Consider the following 19276-nt stretch of genomic DNA (forward strand, 5'->3'; position numbering starts at 1 on the left):
GAGTATCTGTGAGGGCTTGGTTACGGTATTCAGGCACCACCTACAGCAAAGGCCCAATTTTTGGCACCTGTATAGTACATGCAATTTCAAATTTGTGTGGGATTCTTGACAGCAGGTCCTGTTCTTGCACCCAGCAAGAGTATCTGCAAGGACTTGGTTACGGTGTTCAGGCACCACCTACAGCAAAGGCCCAGTTTTTGGCACCAGTATAGTACATGCAATTTCAAATTTGTATGGAATTCTTACAGCAGGTCCCGTTCCTGCACCCAGCAAGAGAATCTGCGAGGGCTTGGTTACGGTGTTCAGGCACCACCAACAGCAAAGGCCCAATTTTTGGCACCTGTATGACAAGTACATGCAATTTCAAATTTGTATGGAATTCTTACCAGCAGGTCCCATTTCTGCGCCCAGCAAGAGTAACTGCGAGGGGTTGCGGTGTTCAGGCACCACCAACAACCAAGGCCCAATTTCAGTTTCAGTTCCTGCCAATACTAACCTTCCAGGTCCCCATCACTCTAGCCAGTTTGCATAGCCGCCACGCAACCTTGGCCAGGTCAGATGACAGCACAGCGCCCCCATTAGATCACTGGTAAGAACACATACAACACTTTATCTTTGCCAATTTCAAATTAGTATGGAATTTTTACCAGCAGGGCCCATTCCTGCACCCAGCAAGAGTAACTGCAATGGGTTGCGGTGTTCAGGCACCACCAACAACCAAGGCCCAATTTTTCTGCACCTATATGATAAGTACATACGATTTCAAATTTGTATGGATTTTTTAGCAGCAGGGCCTGTTCCTGCGCCCAGCAAGAGTAACTGCGAGGGGCTATGGTGTTCAGTCACCACCAACAACCAAGGCCCAATTTTTCTGAACCTGTATGACAAGTACATTTGATTTGAAATTTGTATGTACTGTATATTTGTATATGACATTTTTTGCTTTAGAAATGTCAGTATTGCTGCAGCAGTTGTAAAAAAGTACCACTTAAAAAGAAGCGTACTCCCCGCGCCTAGGATTTAGTGCATATTAAATGTGTAAAATTAATTGAATAATATCCATAATTTAGTGACAATTCATAAAAATTAAATAAATAAAATACAGCAGCAGCAGTAGTGTGAGAAATCGTGAAAAGAAAAATAGTCCTAATATTAGGACTATCTACAGCGCTTGCTAAAACAGTATAAAAATTATATGCAATATTCTTACAAATATAAGTGCAAATGTGCAAAATATTGTGCCAATTAATTTATCAAAAATTAATCAATTCATAAATGTATCAATAAAAGTCCATCTCAAAAAGTGCAAAATCATAAAAATCATGAAACCAATGTTCAGTGTTTGTTCCTTCTCCTGGGAACTGTGCAAGTGCTCACAAAATTCAATGAGTGACTAATAAAGTGCAGGTGCTGGGTGCCTTTTTCCCGTGCAGCAATTTATAAATTGGGTGACTTACCGAATATAGTGGGCCTCATATACCTTACAGTATTGAGACCAATCTCACTTGTTGGTAAGTCCCCTTTAAGGTCCTCCTGTGCCGATGGTGGTTTTCTTCCTTACCATTCCATAGGGCAGCTCATGATGTTAGATTTGGAAAAAAAGATAAAGGCTCCAGATAGTATGATATTGTTTATAAAGTGGTTTATTCCAATAAAAAGTATACCAGCTACCAATTTAGTCAGATCCCGCAAGAATCCCACTATGGTAGTGTCCGTGACAATCAAAAATACCATGCAGAGTGGTGAGCGGAGGTAATTCCATGGACTTTTATTGATACATTTATGAATTGATTCATTTTTGATAAATTAATTGGCACAATATTTTGCACATTTGCACTTATATTTGTAAGAATATTGCATATAATTTTTATACTGTTTTAGCAAGCGCTGTAGATAGTCCTAATATTAGGACTATTTTTCTTTTCACGATTGCTGCAGCAGGCTACATACATCGTAGAGATGCACTACTTTACAGGAACATTCAAGGGACCCCCCAGGCACGATATTTGAAGGAATTTTTCATTTTTATAGTTTTACTTTAAGCCTCATTAAAATCAGTAAATCACTGTTCCTTAAAAAACTATTGTTTTTAAAAACTTTTTTTTCATTGCTACATGTTCCCCAGGTTAGTACCCGGACCCCCATACACCTTTTTGCGGCAATAACTTGCATTTAAGCCTTCAAAATGAGGCCGTTTGATTTTCGAGGTTTGAAACCAATAGACTTCAATGGGGTTCGTTTATTCGAACAAACTTTTCTTCTGTTCGCGGTGTTCTGGTGCGAACAGAACTGGGGGGTGTTTGGCTCATCACTAATCAGCAGGCTGGCACTTTATTAGATCTATTATTTCCACTTTAGATCAGCGCAGCCTCAGTTTGTATTGTGAAAAAAATTGGATTTTTCCTACAGCTTTCATGAAAGCCCTTTTCTTGGAGTACATCACGGGACACAGAGCAGCCATAATAATTACTATCTGGGTTATATGCCCCCTATAGGTGAATGGACACTGGCAATCAAAATACAAAAAGTCCCCCTCTATATACCCCCTCCCCCATACAGGAAATACCTCAGTTTTGTATCAAGTAATAAACATCACAAACATGAGGGGAGGGACCTCTGTGTCCTGTGACGTACTCCAAAAAAATGATTTTACAGGTAAACTGTAGGAAAAATCTAATTTTCTTTATCTTACATCACAGGACACAGGGCAGCCATAATAATTACTATCTGGGATGTCCCAAAGCAATACACTTGAGGGGAGGGCAACACTAAATATGAAAAAACACCATCACACCGAAAAGATCTACATAGCTGCCTGCAGTACACTACGGCCAAATGCAGAATCCTTCCGGGTCCTAACATCCACCTGATAGAATCTAGTGAACGTATGTACTGAAGACCAAGTAGTGGCCATGCAAATCTGAGCCATAGAAGCTTGATGGCGAACTGCCCAAGAAGCACATACTCTTCTTGTAGTGTGTGCCTTTACTGGAAAAGGTGGAACCTTCCCCTCTAAATTATACACCTGGATAATGACCTGGCGACTCCACTGAGAAATTGTAGACCTAGATGCTGCCTGCCCTTTCCTGGACCCTTCTGGCAGCAGAAACAAAAGGTCAGTCTTCCAAATCTGAGCTGACATCTTTAAATAGACATTACATAGTTACATAGTTACATAGTAGGTGAGGTTGAATAAAGACAATAGTCCATCCAGTTCAACCTGTGTAGGTGTGTGTGGCTGTACTCATCTCACATACCCCTGAATGTTCTGATCCTTGAGATGTAAGTCTAAGAGTCTTTTGAAAGCCACCATTCTACCCGCAGAAACCACCTCTTGTGGTAGAGAATTCCACAATCTTGTAGCCCTAACAGTAAAGAACCCCCCACGTTGCCTGTGGTTAAAACGCTTCTCCTCTAATCGCATTGCATGCCCTCGAGTCCTCATGCAATCCCTTCGAATGAACAGCTTTTTTTCTAAGCTGGGATCCCCATTACGATATTTATAAATTGCTATCATGTCCCCCCTCAGACGTCTCTTCTCCAGGGAGAATAAATCGAGCGATTGTAGACGCTCTTCATAGTCAAGGTCCTCCAATCCCCTAATTAGTTTAGTTGCCCTTCTCTGGACTCTCTAAATGCACATACTACATCGAGAGAATGTAACAACTTTTCCTCTGCTGTTTGAGGATTTGGAAGAAGGAAGGCAGTATAATGTCCTGATTCAAATGAAAAGTGGACACAACCTTGAGCAAAAACCCTGGGTGTGGACACAGAATCACCCTATCTTGATGTATGATCAAAAATGACTCCTTACAAGAAAGAGCCGCTAACTCCAATACTCTTCCAGCTGAAGTTACTGCAACTGAAAAGACTAACTTTCTGGTCAAAAGAACCAGAGGAATATGCCGAATGGGCTCAAAAGGCTGTTTCTGTAGAACCACCAGGACCAAATTTAAATCCCAAGGACACAACGGTGGTCCAACTGGTGGAAGCATACGTAGCACCCCTTGTATAAAGGTTCGAACCAAGGAATGCGAAGCAATCCGTCTTTGAAAAAAGACTGACAAGGCTGAAATTTGACCTTTAATAGTGCCTAAGGCTAGCTTCATATCTACCCCTACTTGCAAGAAGGCTAAAATTCTCCCGATGATTAATTTACTGGGATGCCACTTCCTGGCCTCACACCAAGAAATTTAGGACTTCCAGACTCTGTAAAAAAAAATGCCTCTAGAGACTGGTTTCCTAGTGTTTTTCATGGTAAAGACTGCAGGACCAGATATACCCCTCTCCCTCTTTTAGATCCTGACTCCCCAGAAGTGGAATCCTCTTCTTGGCCTTCTTCTAAACCATTTACAGCTACTTCTTCCACATCCTCTGCTCAATCCTGAATTAAAACGGGGGGAGGGGGGGCACAGGTGAGGGGGATCTATCACGTTTCCTCCATCCTTGTACACTGAAGCAATCATGCCAGTAATTTTTCCCTCAAAGGCGGCTAAAGCAGATGCAAAATCATCCATAGTGATGTAGGCTGAGGCAGAAGCACTAGATGTGGCTACTATGCCTGACAACCGTAATGGCTCAGATTGGCCAGTCACCCCTGGCCTCTCAGGGAATGTTAACACAAAGGATGCATGGCTAGGATCTTCCAATCCTGACGGTGGCAACACAGTGCCCCTTCCCACTGTGCCCCCCACTCCATTTCCGGCAGGACATTGCTCCAGGCAAGAAAACTTGAAGTACTTGCTTTAGTGTACTCAAAGCTTGTGCCAGGCTGTAACAGCTTATCATACACAGCACAGTTATCCCAAAGTAACAGAACCTGTCAGTGCCTGTAAACATCCCCCCAGAGTGACCCATGCACTCAGCTGCAGCTGCTCTGTGCCCCATCCAGCTCCTGACAGAAGCTCACGCTGCTGGGAACACTTCCTCAAATGCCATGCCATCTTTGCCCCTTACTGGACCTGTGCGGCATGCTACTTGCACATCCACATGCCACGTGCACGCCAATGTGCCACGGCCACCCCCCCCTGCAAGCTCCACATGCACGCTCATGCATGTAAATAGGCTGAACTTGCGCATGCACGAGATTTCCCACCGCAGGGACGGCCACTGAAGGTGTTCCCTGAACCTAAACCACAGAGGGTAAGCAGATGAGTGGGTGGCATGTAAAAAAAGCATCCAAACAGAAAAAGGCATCCAAGCATTCTAGGTATGCAGGCCAGAGCTGAACATACATACTGCCTCTAGTGGAGACATAAAACTTGGCACCCGGTATCTGTTAAATTAGAAGGTAACAGTGTATCATAATTAAAGTGAACTTACCATTCCTGCCGCAGGATTCTGCCTATAACTAGAATCCAATCTTCACCCATCACAGGGGGTTCTGTCACTTGTCAACCTTCAAGAACCCAGTCCCCCTAGTTTTTAGGGCCACTCCCTTGGACCTGTAGGGCACCCTGCCAAAACGCCTTTGGAGTTAGTCTTACCAAGGTTCTGGATCACAGGGTCCAGCGCCCAAGAGGGTCGCATTACAGGTGATACCTCGTTCCCTTTACCGAGGCTCAGGTACCATCCTTTTAGTTAACTTAATGTTTGTTTTCCTATGGGACACCTTCCTTGATTCTTGACCGACTTGAACACACCACCTCTCCCCTGGTGTTATGTATTGATGTTAATTGCAATTAAGTATGTACCGCTCCTAGTTTTAGGAGCAGTTTTCACGTTATATAAGTTTGATTTTATTGTACATGTACATGCTATGAGGAAGGCGTAAAGCCGAAACGCGTCAGATTTGGTCATGTTGTCACCGCTATCCATGTTGGAATAAAGAATTTTACTTGGAAGAAGCCTTTTCGTGTGCCGGCTTTATTCATATAACATTTGGTTTGGACGTTCAGCCTGAGCACCGACACTTAGCTCTTATTCTTCCCACAGTGCGGTGGAGCTAGGGTGAGTTATTGTTTAGTCTTCCATCCTTTTAGTCTTCTACTTTCGGATGGATCTGATTGCCAATCCCCTGGATCCAGTGATCTTAACCAGAATTGTAGCATAATCTTTTTTCTTCTTCTTTAAAAATATGGAGAGCTCCTCCAACCATGACCATCGCCTCTAAGACACTGGCAAAAAACTGAGGTACTTCTTGTATGGGAGGGGTTATATAGAAGGGGACTTGCTGTCTTTTGGTTGCAAGGGTCCACTCACCTATAGGTGGCGTATAACCCAGACAGTAATTATTATGGCTTCTCTGTGTCCCGTGATGTACGATAAAGAAAGGAACTCAACCGGATGTCTCGCTATGAATTATTGTGGTATGGCAGATTAGCCGCTATGAAGAGGTCTATTCTTTCTCTCCTCTTAGATTTTGTACATTTTTAGATCCTTACCCATTCCGCTCAACAACCACTATATTGCCTTCCTGTTGAGTAGATCGTTTCTATGGAAGGGCAAAAGGGCTAGGTGCTCCCAATCCAATGTAATCAAGCACAGATCCATTAAGCAGCCCATTTAGATCAAATTAGACATTGGTTCTCCTCCAAGGAAGCCCCACTGTGAGTCAAAACAGACAATCTTGTCCCCTAGCTGAGATTTCCATTCACTTCTACTAAGTGACATGTGGAAACCACTAGATCCTTAGGCTCTAGGCACACTAGCATTTCTTTTAAGCTCCTAGAAGCTGTTATTAGCATTTTTTTCTGCTCCTGAATGCGAAATAGTGTTATCCTATGTGTCCATGCACAGTACTTTAGGCTATTAGCATTTTTTTATTTTCAGCTTTTGAGCAGAAAAAAAATTTTTCTACAGTTTCTTGGAGCATTTTTGCAGCAGAAAAAAAGCTGAATGAAGCTATGAACTGCTTCAAAATGCTACTAAAATGCTACAGCTTTTTTTTTTTTCTTCATGTACTGCACAAACGCAAAAAAAATGCTAATGCTAAAAGCGTCTAAATGTTTCTTAAAGCTATTAAAATGCTACTAGAAGCTGGCACAAAAAGATATTATCAGCATTTTTCATTCAGCATTTATTTCTAGCTTTTTTGAGCTCATGAAAAATGCTAGTTGTGCATGGAGCCTAAATCTTTCCCTCAACAACCCATTCCATCCTTCATCAGACACCACCTCATATACAGATTTTTGAGACATTGACACCTCTGCTTTCCACCAAAACCTTACCGCCTTATGGCATTACCTATGCAACTGATCTCCTTAAGGGTGATGTCCCCTATGCTTTTGAGCAATGTTTCTCAACCTTTTTTTAGTCAAGGCACTCTTCAAAATTCAGCACAACCTTGAGGCACCCCATTCTAAAAGTTAAAAAAATGAAACGAATACTTTTGCATAATGTAGCAACATTCCCACACGTAGGACACCCAACATTAACAGTGATTTATTCTTATAAAGCAAATACATATTTGCACATTGGCAATGATTGGTATGCCAGTATTTCTCTTCCTTCTTGTTCCTATTCCTCACTCAGCTAATGTAACCCTGGTGCTGAAGGAGAGGGGCAGGTGCCCAATGTCCTCCTTATCAACCAATGACATCATTGGTTGTTAGGACACTGGCAGCTAAAAGGCTGTAATGGCAAAAAAATTAAAAGCTGTGCCTTTGTGTAACTAATAGGCAGGCTTAATCCACCTGTTGGCTTGTATACAGTTTTTGGGAAATTTCTAGGTATTTTGCCAAGGCACCCCTGAAGACACTTGAAGTCACCCTGGTTGAAAAAGACTGCTTTAGAGGAGTTAACAAGCAAACATTAATTACCCATACAGCTGCAGTTCACCTGCATGACAATGTTACATTTTCTCACTAAACATATACTATCCCTAACTTTAATCTACATTCCAAAGCTTGGGAATTCTATCTCTCAACTAAACGTAGGGACAAAAGGTATCTCCCTGTTTTGCAACTTACTCCAGGACAAACTCACTTTTAGCAAGTGTGGCTCTTTGCTAAAATGGGAAAATAACCTCTGTGAGATATACTCACCTTCCCAATGGCAAGCTGCCTTCAAATCAATTTTCCAAGCCACTCATTACACCAGCCATGTGGAACTGACTTTGAAAATTGTCTTCCTCCCTCTCCCCATTATGATAGCACAATTGTGCCTGGGTAGGAAACCTTTTGGGAATGCCCTAGCCTCACTAGTTTCTTAACCTCCTTTGCGGTATTCCCGAGTGTGGCTTGAGGTGAAATTTCAGTGACATTAGCGGTAAGCCCAAGCCACACTCGGGGTACCGCCAGGGAGCATCGCTGGATCCTGGAAAAGGTTACTAACAGTACCTTGTCCCCGGGATCCCGTAAAGTATTCCTGCAGCATACGGTGGCCGGATCTTCCGCTTGATGCTCTGTGCCCCGGCTTCCATTCCCTGCGAGCATCACGTCGCAAGGGGGTGGAATCGCGGCAGATTTGAAAAGTAAAACACACAAACACACTGATATATTGTAATCCTATTGGATTACATTACTAAATAAAATAAAATTGACATTAGTTTGCCCCCCAGTGCCCTTGCCTGCAGTTTTACTGTACTATATATATATATATATATATATATATACACATGTATACGTATATATATATATATATATATATAGATATAGATATCTATATCTATATCTATATCTATATATATATATATATATATACACACACACATATATATACTTTAACTTTTTTATAGTTATTAATTATATTATAATTTATGATTTTGCGTTTCAAATGTTATCATAACCAAAATGTTATAAAGAAGAACGCACAGTAAAAAAAAAAAAAAATCATATGTAAATAGTTGGGTTGTGCTGCTAGTCCTTAAGAATTACATGCAAAATAATGAAATAAAATAATAAATAAAATCTGATACAATCATACCGCCAGGGAGGCTAAACCAAACATTTCAGCTTATTTCCACATGCACGGGAATCTTGACTAAACCAAACCCTGCCCTCGCCCTCCTAAACATAGGAATAGATCTCTTCCCTCCTTTGCACTGATCAGTCATATCTCACATACTTCTAGCAGCCTGCCTAATAGTACTCCGAAAATTGGAAATCACCCTTAGCTCACAACCTTTCAGACATGGAAAAGAATGGTTGAACATAATTATGCTTCTATGCAATATGAGGCCTTTTGTAAGGCATAGAGTATATGGCGAGCAGGAGGGGATCCAGACACGTCCAGCCATTAACTTCTCTGTATTTACCACTTGAATTGTTTACTCATCTACCGATGTAACTTGTATTGCATTGTACTGTACTTTATTGTTGTTTATTTTGTACACACTCTGTTTGTGTGCATTTGCTTTATTTTCCAATAAAAAATGTATTGACTCAAAAAAAAAGTAATGTTGCCAGCTAACACAAATTAAGTGAATTCACAACACTCAATAATGACATAAATATCGCAACCATAATATACCATATACTAAAAAACTATACTGCAAATTTTTTTTTTTAAATTCCAATAAACTCAAATTAACACAGTATACAACAAATATGACATTCACATTCCAAAATAGTGTAAAATCAAACTTTAACCACTTCTGGACTGCCCACTGCATACATACTGCGGCAGTGCGGCCCGGTTGCGCAAAATTACGTGTAGGTACGCAGGTGTTCTCGGGGGAGTGCGCGCGTGCTGCCAGAGCGCCGCTCCCACTGTGATCAGACACATCAGAAGCTAATCATCGGGCCACCCACGATAGTGCAGGGGAATGACAGAACGGCCGTCTGCCTATGTAAACAAGGCAGAGGCAGAGAGAGATGTGAAACACAGATCTCTCTTTTCCTCTAGCACATCCATCCCCCACACAGTTAGAAAGCATTCACTAGGAGCACACTTAACCCCTTGATCACCCCTAGTGTTAACCCCTTCCCTGCCAGTGTCATTTATACAGTAACAGTGCATATTTTTTTTTAGCACTTATCACTGTATTGGTGTCACTGGTCCCCAAAAAGTGTCACTTAGTGTCAGATTTGTCCAGATAGCTGCCATAACCCCAGTATTTTTTAAAACAACGAGCGATCGGCTTTCAGATAAGGGTGGTCCCAGCGGCGGATTCGCCACGGGATCGCCCTTACAGTGCGGCGGAAAAGGTGCCCCCCGCCCCTCCCACCGGCAATGGGGAAAACGATCCGGTCCCGGATCCTCAGAGACAGGAAGTCGAGTGAGGGCAAGATGGCTCTCACTCGACTCTATGGTCTTGGAGGACCGGAGCGACGTCAAACATCGTTGCCTAGCAACTGGTTTAAAGGGCTGTTTTTTTCAACTTTTTTTTTAGTATAGTTGTGAGGTGTGAGGTCTTTTTGACCCCAGATCTCACAATAAAGAGGACCTGTCATGTCTATTTCTATTACAAGGGATGTTTGCATTCCTTGTAATAGGAATAGAAATTATCAAAATTTTTTTTTTTTTAAAAACTGTGTAAAAATAAAAAATAATAAATAAAATAAATATGAAAAAAAATTGAAAGCGCCCTGTCCCCGTTAGCTCGGCGCGCAGAAGCGAACGCATACAGAAGTCCCGCCCGCATATGTAAACGGTGTTCAAACCACACATGTGAGGTATCGCCACGGTCGTTAGAGCGAGAGCAATAATTTGAGTCCTAGAGCTCCTCTGTAACTCTAAGCTGGTAACATGTAGAAATGTTTAAAATGTCGCCTATGGGGATATTTAAGTACCAAAGTTTGTCGCCATTCCTCGAGCGTGCACAATTTTGAAGCATGACATGTTGGATATCTATTTACTCGGCACAACATAAAAAAATTGGGCTAATTTTACTGTTTTCTTATTTTTTAATTCAAAAAAGTGAATTTTTCCCAAAACAATTGCGTTTGGAAGACCGCTGCGCAAATACGGTGTGATAAAAAAATATTGCAACAATCTCCATTTTATTCTCTAGGGTCTCTGCTAAAAAAATATATATATATAATGTTTGGGGGTTCTAAGTAGTTTTCTAGCAAAAAAAAACAGATTTTAGTTTGTAAACACCAAGTGTAAAAAATAGGCCCGGTCTTAAAGTGGTTAAGGTGGTAAAACCTTCTGGAGCTGAAGTGGTTAAGGGTGAGTTCACAACACATGCAGTCCAGTGTGTTTTTTTTCTGCATCAAAAATACAAGGAAAGTAGGTTATATGGTTTCCAATGGCATAGTTCACACCAGTGCGGTCAGTTCACATAAGGGCGTTTCAGTTCCAGAAACAAAAGTAGAACATGATGCATTTTTCCTGCACTGGACTGTACTGGAACGCCGTAAAATGCATCAACAATGCACCGGAATGCACTGTAACACTTTAAAAATGCAGGAATGCATCAAAAACACGTTAAAAACGTGAAAGCAGAAATACATCCGAAACTGATCTGAAATGCGTTTTTGTGGTGTGAACCAGCCCTTAAATCCAATAAATAAATAGTGTGATCACCACTGTGCCACTCTTATTCAAATAAAAGTGCTCTGTATCTCCATAATCATATAAGTTGGCCGCTCAACTCATAACCATGACCCCTGCATTACCAGAAAGGTAAAACCCTCCTGTGTTCCCTTCAGGGATAATGGTTCTGATAGACACTTGGCAAGTCCTCACAATGGGATACACAGGTCCTGAGACACTCAGGAACACCAGATGTAGAGTGACGTACTGTCGCCAGTGCTAATTTAAGAGCACTTGTCAAAAACATATGCTGGCATTGGCTCTGTAGCAAGATGGCCGTGGGATGATGTCACGCCCAAGGCTCTGCCCCCTATACGCGTTACGTCCAAAAGTAGGGACTTCTTCAGTAGGAGTGGCATATACATTATTAAATGACTTTAAAATGAAAATTGTTACGTTCATGAAAGGAAAGATGTGGGAGAAAGTAATATAAAAACACAGTGAAATTAGCAATAGCCCATTACCACCAATCAAAATTCACTTTACTGAAGTCAGGACATTGAAAAAAGATTTTTAATTTGTTGTTATTAAATAATGCTGATATATATTATACAGATGTACACCCAGACAAGGAGGCACAGAACATAAGAAAAGGGTGGATAATGTACAAGCTGAGAGATAAAATAAAATGAATAAATAGAGAAGAACTGTAAACCAGAGTAAATGAAAGACAAAAGAAGTATGACTAGTAGAATGGGACTGTATACTTGACACATAGAAGACAGTAATTGAAAACTTAGGAGAATATGGAAGGGTGGTGGTCTGGATTGTAGTGAGCTAGGACATGGTTAGTTCTCTGGGTACCACTTTATAAACATATGCAGTTTCCATAGAAACGAGCTCAGTCTCCACAGCAACAGAGAGAAGCAGAAACATAAAGGATGAACACATGGGGGAGGGTGGGGGCTAAAAAAAATGTGACATACACAATTATACACACACATTGTGGCACAAGCATACACATTTAGACACATACATTAGGTTAGTAACTGAAACATATTTGCACATATAAAAGAAAATTGTAGGACAACAATGCCTTAGTGCACTGGTAACCATGACTTTTAAAATACACAATGAAACCCAGCAATTCACAAGTATTGATACTCCCACCATTGCAATAAATCGCCTATAAATGATCAATTATACAAAGAAAACCCTGAGAAACATCTATTTCACAGAGGAAATCAATGTTAATTGACATTCAGAAAAAAAAGGATGATATACTGTGCAAAAATCATGGAATAATGTACTGTACATACAACTATATACTGATTTTAATGAAAAGATTTAAACTTGCTGTTAGGTGAACCTTTTATAATACATGAATTCTCTTTTGTGTACTGCCACTTTACAAAAGTCTATCATTTTACTGCCCTTAAAAGCTTTATAATAGATACTGTATAGACACTGTAACATACACTGGTAGCATCATTTGCAGTTGCACAATTAACTAGCTGCACATTGTTGGAACACTGAATATATAACACTGTATATTATTTATATATATAGACATAGCAAAGTCCCCATATATGTGAAAATACAAGCCCTGTTCTTAAGACTGGAAAGTGATCATATACAATGCAAATGGATAATATTTCTGCAAATATTCAGTAATGTTAAGGAGGCACATGTGTGTATGTGTTATATATTTTTTTCTACACACAATATCATCAAATCATCACTGTTAATAAATTGTGATTTCACTTGATAGAGCACAAGCACAGCTGTGACTTGGGTACTGGAGTGTAAAAAGGTACACCTGAGACACATGACATACATATCTACACACAAAGGCAGATAACTACAATGGGCATGTATAAAACAGCTCTAATACTTTATAATACACTTACTGTATCAGATCCTAGCTCATCTTTTTCATTTCTATTTCTTCTCAAACATTGTTCCCACCCTACATTTACAAAATGAAGGCCAGCTATTTCCCTTTCCTTTTGCCCCAACATAAGGCACCCCCACGTGATACCTTTTAGTTTTTCGGTGAACCTTTGCCCCTTTCATGTCAGACATTGCATTTGCTAGTATCAAAGATTACCCCACCACCCTGAATGTATTTTTGTGGATGGGTGATATGACTGTACAATGTCTGGGATTGATACCTATGCCCTGTGGATGATTTGACCCTCAGCACCCTTTTAGTTTAGAGACTCACGTGCCAGATGATGAAAAAGATGAGAGAAGCACAGAGGACGAGTGTTAGCATGTAACAGAACGCAGCAAAGGTGAACGCCATCTCTGGATGAGACACGGTGCTGAATGTAAGACCGCTCTATGGACTTCAAGGAGGCTGAGAAAACGCTGCCAACGACGACTTTCCGAGTATCCTTATCTGACAATGATTAATTAGAGAATGTCCAAATTCTGGGGGCACAAGTCCATCTGTTCAGTGTTTCACTAGTATTCTGATATACAATTCACAGGAGGTGGTCAAAGACTTCAACACATATAAAACTGCTAAAAAAAAGGAAAACTCAAACACTATCAAAAATATTATTAGAATAATGACTACAGCTAAACATGAAACATTTCAGAGCGCTGCCTGCCAAAAAAGTGGAGTGGGCATAGAAATTAGAAAGGAAAGACGCATGTAGAGTGCAATCTATAGGTTAGTAAACTGCTTATATAGCCGGTGACAGTCGGCACTTTAAATAGGGCCGATGGTAAAAAAAAAAGAAAAAAAAATATTAGTCTTGTGAAAAAATAGCTTCTCCTCCCCTTTGTGTAGCTTGCATTGTATAGGAGACCGTGGTGGCACTTTACATACAAATGTAGATCAGAATATCTTCATATGTGTCTTCTTTTCCTCCTCTTCCTAGTTAGCACCTGTCTTCTTTGTTTCCCGTTTAATATCTCTCACCTTTCTTGTATACTTCTTTTCCAGCTTTCTCTTCTATATTCACTCCACTTTTTGTGTGCGCTTCTTCCTCAGCTGTACATCACAAGATAGAAGTAGCAGCTGACACAAGCATCTTAAAGCACACTCCAGTCTAATCTGTGATCCAAGCCTCCCTCTCTGCTAATGCTCTCCAGTACCTTACACTCCTCTTCTTTGCCTCTCCCCCCTTTCAACTTCTTTTTCTCCCTCCCTCACCCTGTCACACCTCCTTCCTTGCTCTTTAATACTCTTCTCCTCCCTTGCATTATCCATCCATCCATCCATCCATGCACCCATCCATCCATGCACCTACCCATCCATCCATCCATCCATCCATCCATCCATCCATCCATCCACCCACCCACCTATCCATCCATCCATCCACCCACCCACCCACCCACCCACCCACCCACCCACCCATCTATCTATCTATCTATCTATCTATCTATCTATCTATCTATCTATCTATCTATCTATCTATCTATCTATCTATCCCTTTATGTTTTTTATTTTATTCTTTGTCCAGGTCACATTTGTCTTCCCCTCCCTCTTTTGACATTAACAACAGCGTACATACAGTCTCTGGAGCATATCTTCGATACTGGGTATCACAGTCTATTCTGGAACGAACTGTCATTTACTTCATTGTATCTGTCTCATTGTAGAACATCACAACACCCAGGTAATTGCTAATAGAAACACCAAAAGCATTATTGTGACATCTAGTGGTGAGATTAGATAATGCAAATGACCCTTAACAGCTGAGAGGCAAATTGATTTTTTTATCATGATTTCACACAGATGGAAGGTTCGGGTTTTTACTTAAAAATGATGTTACAGGCGTACAGTATGTGCCCATACATTTTGCTTCTGGGTAGACAAAAGCAGACATTAGAGTGAAACATGTACTCTCTTAGACATACTATTACTGCACACATAAGATTAGCTATGCTGCATTTGTTATGATATTGAACCCTGGCACCTGGAGTATGTACCACTGGAAAAAACAAAATATATAAGGCCTGTTTAATAAAGGTATAATAAGGTATTCCCCTGTTATGTGTACACCAACGTGGTGATCATCTCCTGGCTAAACCATATGCACAAAAAAATATCATAATAATACACAAGGAAGGGAAGTAACTGCTAATGTAACTTCAAAATAGTCCTCTAGAGTCTAGACCACAGGTGTCAAACACAAGGCCCACGGGCCAAATGTGGCCCCCCCAGGCCATTTCATGTGGCCCTCGCACCTTTCCTGCAGCTGCGGCACCCCCCTTGCCTCTGCCCCCACCCTGTCTCAGTAGTCAGCAGCAGAGCGAACCAAACTCCTTTGCCAGATCCTGTGCTGTGCTGCTGTAAAAAGGCTTGTCTTTGCCCAACACCCCTTCTCAGCAGTCTGCAGCAGAGAGGAGGGAATAACTCCTCCTACAGATCCTGCACCTCGCTGTGCAGCCACAACACCACCATGTCTCTGCCTCCCCTGGTCTCAGTACTCAGCAAACTCTTTAAGCTGACTCCAGCCCTCCTCTGGTCCTCCTCCAGACCTCCTCCAGCACTTTCTTCTTCCCAGATCCACTCGCAACTTCCTGGCAGTAGCACAAGGTAAAGGGGTGCATTGTGATATAAGGAAGGATGGGTGACTCTTGACTTATGATGGTGGGGGGCCTTGACATCTCATGTAAGGGTGCGTGGGTTGCTCTGGACATCTGACCTTACAGCTATAACCGGCCCTTTGAGAGCAACCATAATGCTGATGTGGCCCGCAATTAAATAGAGTTTGACACCCCTGGTCTAGACAAACACATAAATATTTGCTGAACTTTATTAAGGCTCCGTTCACATCTAGGTGTCCGGTTTCCCTGGCAGAATCGCCACAATTGTGCCCAAGATCCTGAATCATGGCAAATCGCGGGAAGCCCATGCGATCCCCGTTATTTTCAATAGCACCCCAATTGCGGTGTGATTTTGTTGCGATTGTCACCCGACAAATCGTGGTAAAAATGCGTAAACAGAATTGGGGGATGCCTGTCACCCAAAAGAAGTTCCTCTACTTCTTTTTGGCGACAGGAGTCCCGCATTTCTGTTTGCACATTTTTACAGCAATTCGTCCGGCGACAATCACAGCAAAATAGCCGTGATTGTCGCCGGATGCCATTGTTGCATGAATAGGATGCCATTGGAAGTGATGGGGATCGCACGGGCGTCTCGCAATTTGACGTAGTTCGGGATCGTGGGCAGAATCATGGCGATTTTGCCTGCGATCCGGGATGCCTAGATGTGAACAGAGTCTAAAAGCTATGATGATGCAATTTATGTTTAATTTCATATATTATTTAATGTTGTCAAATTTATAAATTACAATTAGGACTGTTTTAGACCAATTCATATTTTAGTAAAATAGATGCAAACCTGACCCAAAGAAGGTTTTTGTGGGAAAGACATTCCCATGTTTTATTACTTCTATGCACCTTAGGAAGGGCAGAGTAAGGAGGGACAAGGGAAGATAGTAAGGTCTGACGAACCCCAAACTATGTGCCACCTTAATTTTCCCCAAAGCTTGTAAATGGGCAACAAACATAATCAAATTGAAATCTAATGTCTGTGCTAGGCATTCATGGAAGGTGACACATTTCATCAAAAAGATTATGGTTTTGTCTCAAGCATGTTTGAAGTCTCTCTCTCTCTCCCTCGCTCTATCACTCTCTCGCTCTCTCTCTCTCTCTCATAAATTTGCTGTCCCCCTCAAAATAACTCAACACACAGCCATTAATGTCTAAACCGCTGGCAACAAAAGTGAGTACACCCCTAAGTAAATATGTCCAAATTGGGCCCAAAGTGTCAATATTGTGTGTGGCCACCATTATTTTTCAGCACTGCCTTAACCCCCTTGGGCATGGAGTTTACCAGAGCTTCACAGGCTGCCACTGGAGTCCTCTTCCACTCCTCCGTGTTGACATCACAGAGCTGGTGGATGTTAGAGACCTTGCACTCCTCCACCTTCTGTTTGAGGATGCCCCACAGATGCTCAATAGGGTTTGGGTCTGGAGACATGCTTGACCAGTCCATCACCTTTTCCCTCAGCTTCTTTAGCAAGGCAGTGGTCGTCATGGACATGTGTTTGGGGTCAGTATCATGTTGGAATACTGCTCTGTGGCCCAATCTCCGAAGGGAGAGGATCACGCTCTGCTTCAGTATATCACAGTACATGTTGGCATTCATGGTTCCCTCAATAAACTGTAGCTCCCCAGTGCTGGCAGCACTCATGCAGTCCCATGACACTCCAACCACCATGATTGGCTGAAGGCACGACACACTTGTCTTTGTACTCCTCACCTGGTTGCTTACACATATGCTGAACCAAACAAGTTTATAAGACACCATCTGAACCAAATAAGTTTATCTTGGTCTCATCAAACCACACCAGACATTGTTCCCGTAATCCATGCCCTTAGTTTGCTTGTCTTCAGCAAACTGTTTGCGGGCTTTCTTGTACATCATCTTTAGAAGAGGCTTTCTTCTGGGACGACAGCTATGCAGACCAATTTGATGCATTGTGGGGCATATGGTCTGACCACTGACAGGCTGACCTCCCACCCCTTTAATCTCTGCAGCAATGCTGGCAGCATTCATACGTCTATTTCCCAAAGACAACCTCTGGATATGACGCTGAGCACGTGCACTCAGCTTCTTTGCTCGACCATGGCGAGGCCTGTTCTGAGTGAAACCTGTCCTGTTAAACCTCTGTATGGTCTTGGTCACCCTGCTGCAGCTCAGTTTCAGGGTCTTGGCAATCTTCTTAACCATCTTTATGTAGAACAACAATTATTTTTTCAGATCCTCAGAGAGTTTTTTGCCATGAGGTGCCATATTGAACTTCCAGTGACCAGTATGAGAGAGTGAGAGTGATAACACCAAATTTAACACACTTGCTCCCAATTCACACCTGAAACCTTGTAACACTAACAAGTCACATGACACCGGGAAAGAAAATGGCTAATTGGGCCCAATTTGGACATTTTTACTTAGGGGTGTACTCTTTTTTGTTGCCAGCTGTTTAGACATTAGTGGCTGTGTGTTGAGTTTTTTTGAGAAGACAGCAAATTTACACTGTTATACAAGCTGTAAACTCACTACTTTACATTGCAGCAAAGTGTAATTTATTCAGTAATGAAGATAAATGTTGAAATGAAAAGTTATAATAAAATATTTACAAAAATGTGAGGGATGTACTCACTTTTGTGAGATACTATATACTGTATATATATATATATATATATATAAAGAGAGAGAGAGAAAGAGAGAGAAAGAGTGCTGCATTTGCAATTTAGTTCAGTATAGATATATACAGTATCTCACAAAAGTGAGTACATCCCTCACATTTTTGTAAATATTTTATTATATCTTTTCATGTGACAACACTGAAGAAATTACACTTTGCTACAATGTAAAGTAGGGAGTGTACAGCTTGTATAACAGTGTAAATTTGCTGTCCCCTCAAAATAACTCAACACACAGCCATTAATGTCTAAACCGCTGGCAACAGAAGTGAGTACACCCCTAAGGGAAAATGTAAAAATTGGGCCCAAAGTGTCAATATTTTGTGTGGACACCATCATTTCCAGCATTACCTTAACCCTCTTGGGCATGGAGTTCACCAGAGCTTCACAGGTTACCACTTAAGTCCTCTTCCACTCCTCCATGATAACATCACGGAGCTGGTGGATGTTAGAGACCTTGTGCTCCTCCACCTTCCGTTTGAGAATGTCCCAAGGCAATGGTCATCTTGGAGGTGTGTTTGGGGTCGTTATTATGTTGGAATACTGCCCTGCGGCTCAGTCTCCAAAGGGAGGGGATCATGCTCTGCTTCAGGATGTTACAGTACATGTTGGCATTCATGGTTCCCTCAATGAACTGTAGCTCCCCAGTGCCGGCAGCACTCATGCAGCCCCAGATCATGACACT

The 19276-nt window shown here is 41.6% G+C and overlaps 1 protein-coding gene across 3 annotated transcripts in view; it reads right to left on the bottom strand.

Moving 5' to 3' along the window:
- Positions 1 to 13678, bottom strand: part of CNIH2 (cornichon family AMPA receptor auxiliary protein 2) — a 266126-nt gene extending 252448 nt beyond the window's left edge. For all 3 annotated transcript variants that reach the window (XM_082270126.1, XM_082270125.1, XM_082270124.1), the window contains exon 1: positions 13589 to 13678. In XM_082270126.1, the coding sequence (XP_082126252.1) occupies positions 13589 to 13669 (81 nt within the window). In that variant the 5' untranslated portion in view covers positions 13670 to 13678. The remainder of the gene's footprint in view (positions 1 to 13588) is intronic.
- Positions 13679 to 19276: the final 5598 nt, after the last annotated feature.

The sequence above is a fragment of the Pelophylax lessonae genome (assembly GCF_965119305.1).
Source record: "Pelophylax lessonae genome assembly, chromosome: 10".
NCBI classification, from domain to species: domain Eukaryota; kingdom Metazoa; phylum Chordata; class Amphibia; order Anura; family Ranidae; genus Pelophylax; species Pelophylax lessonae.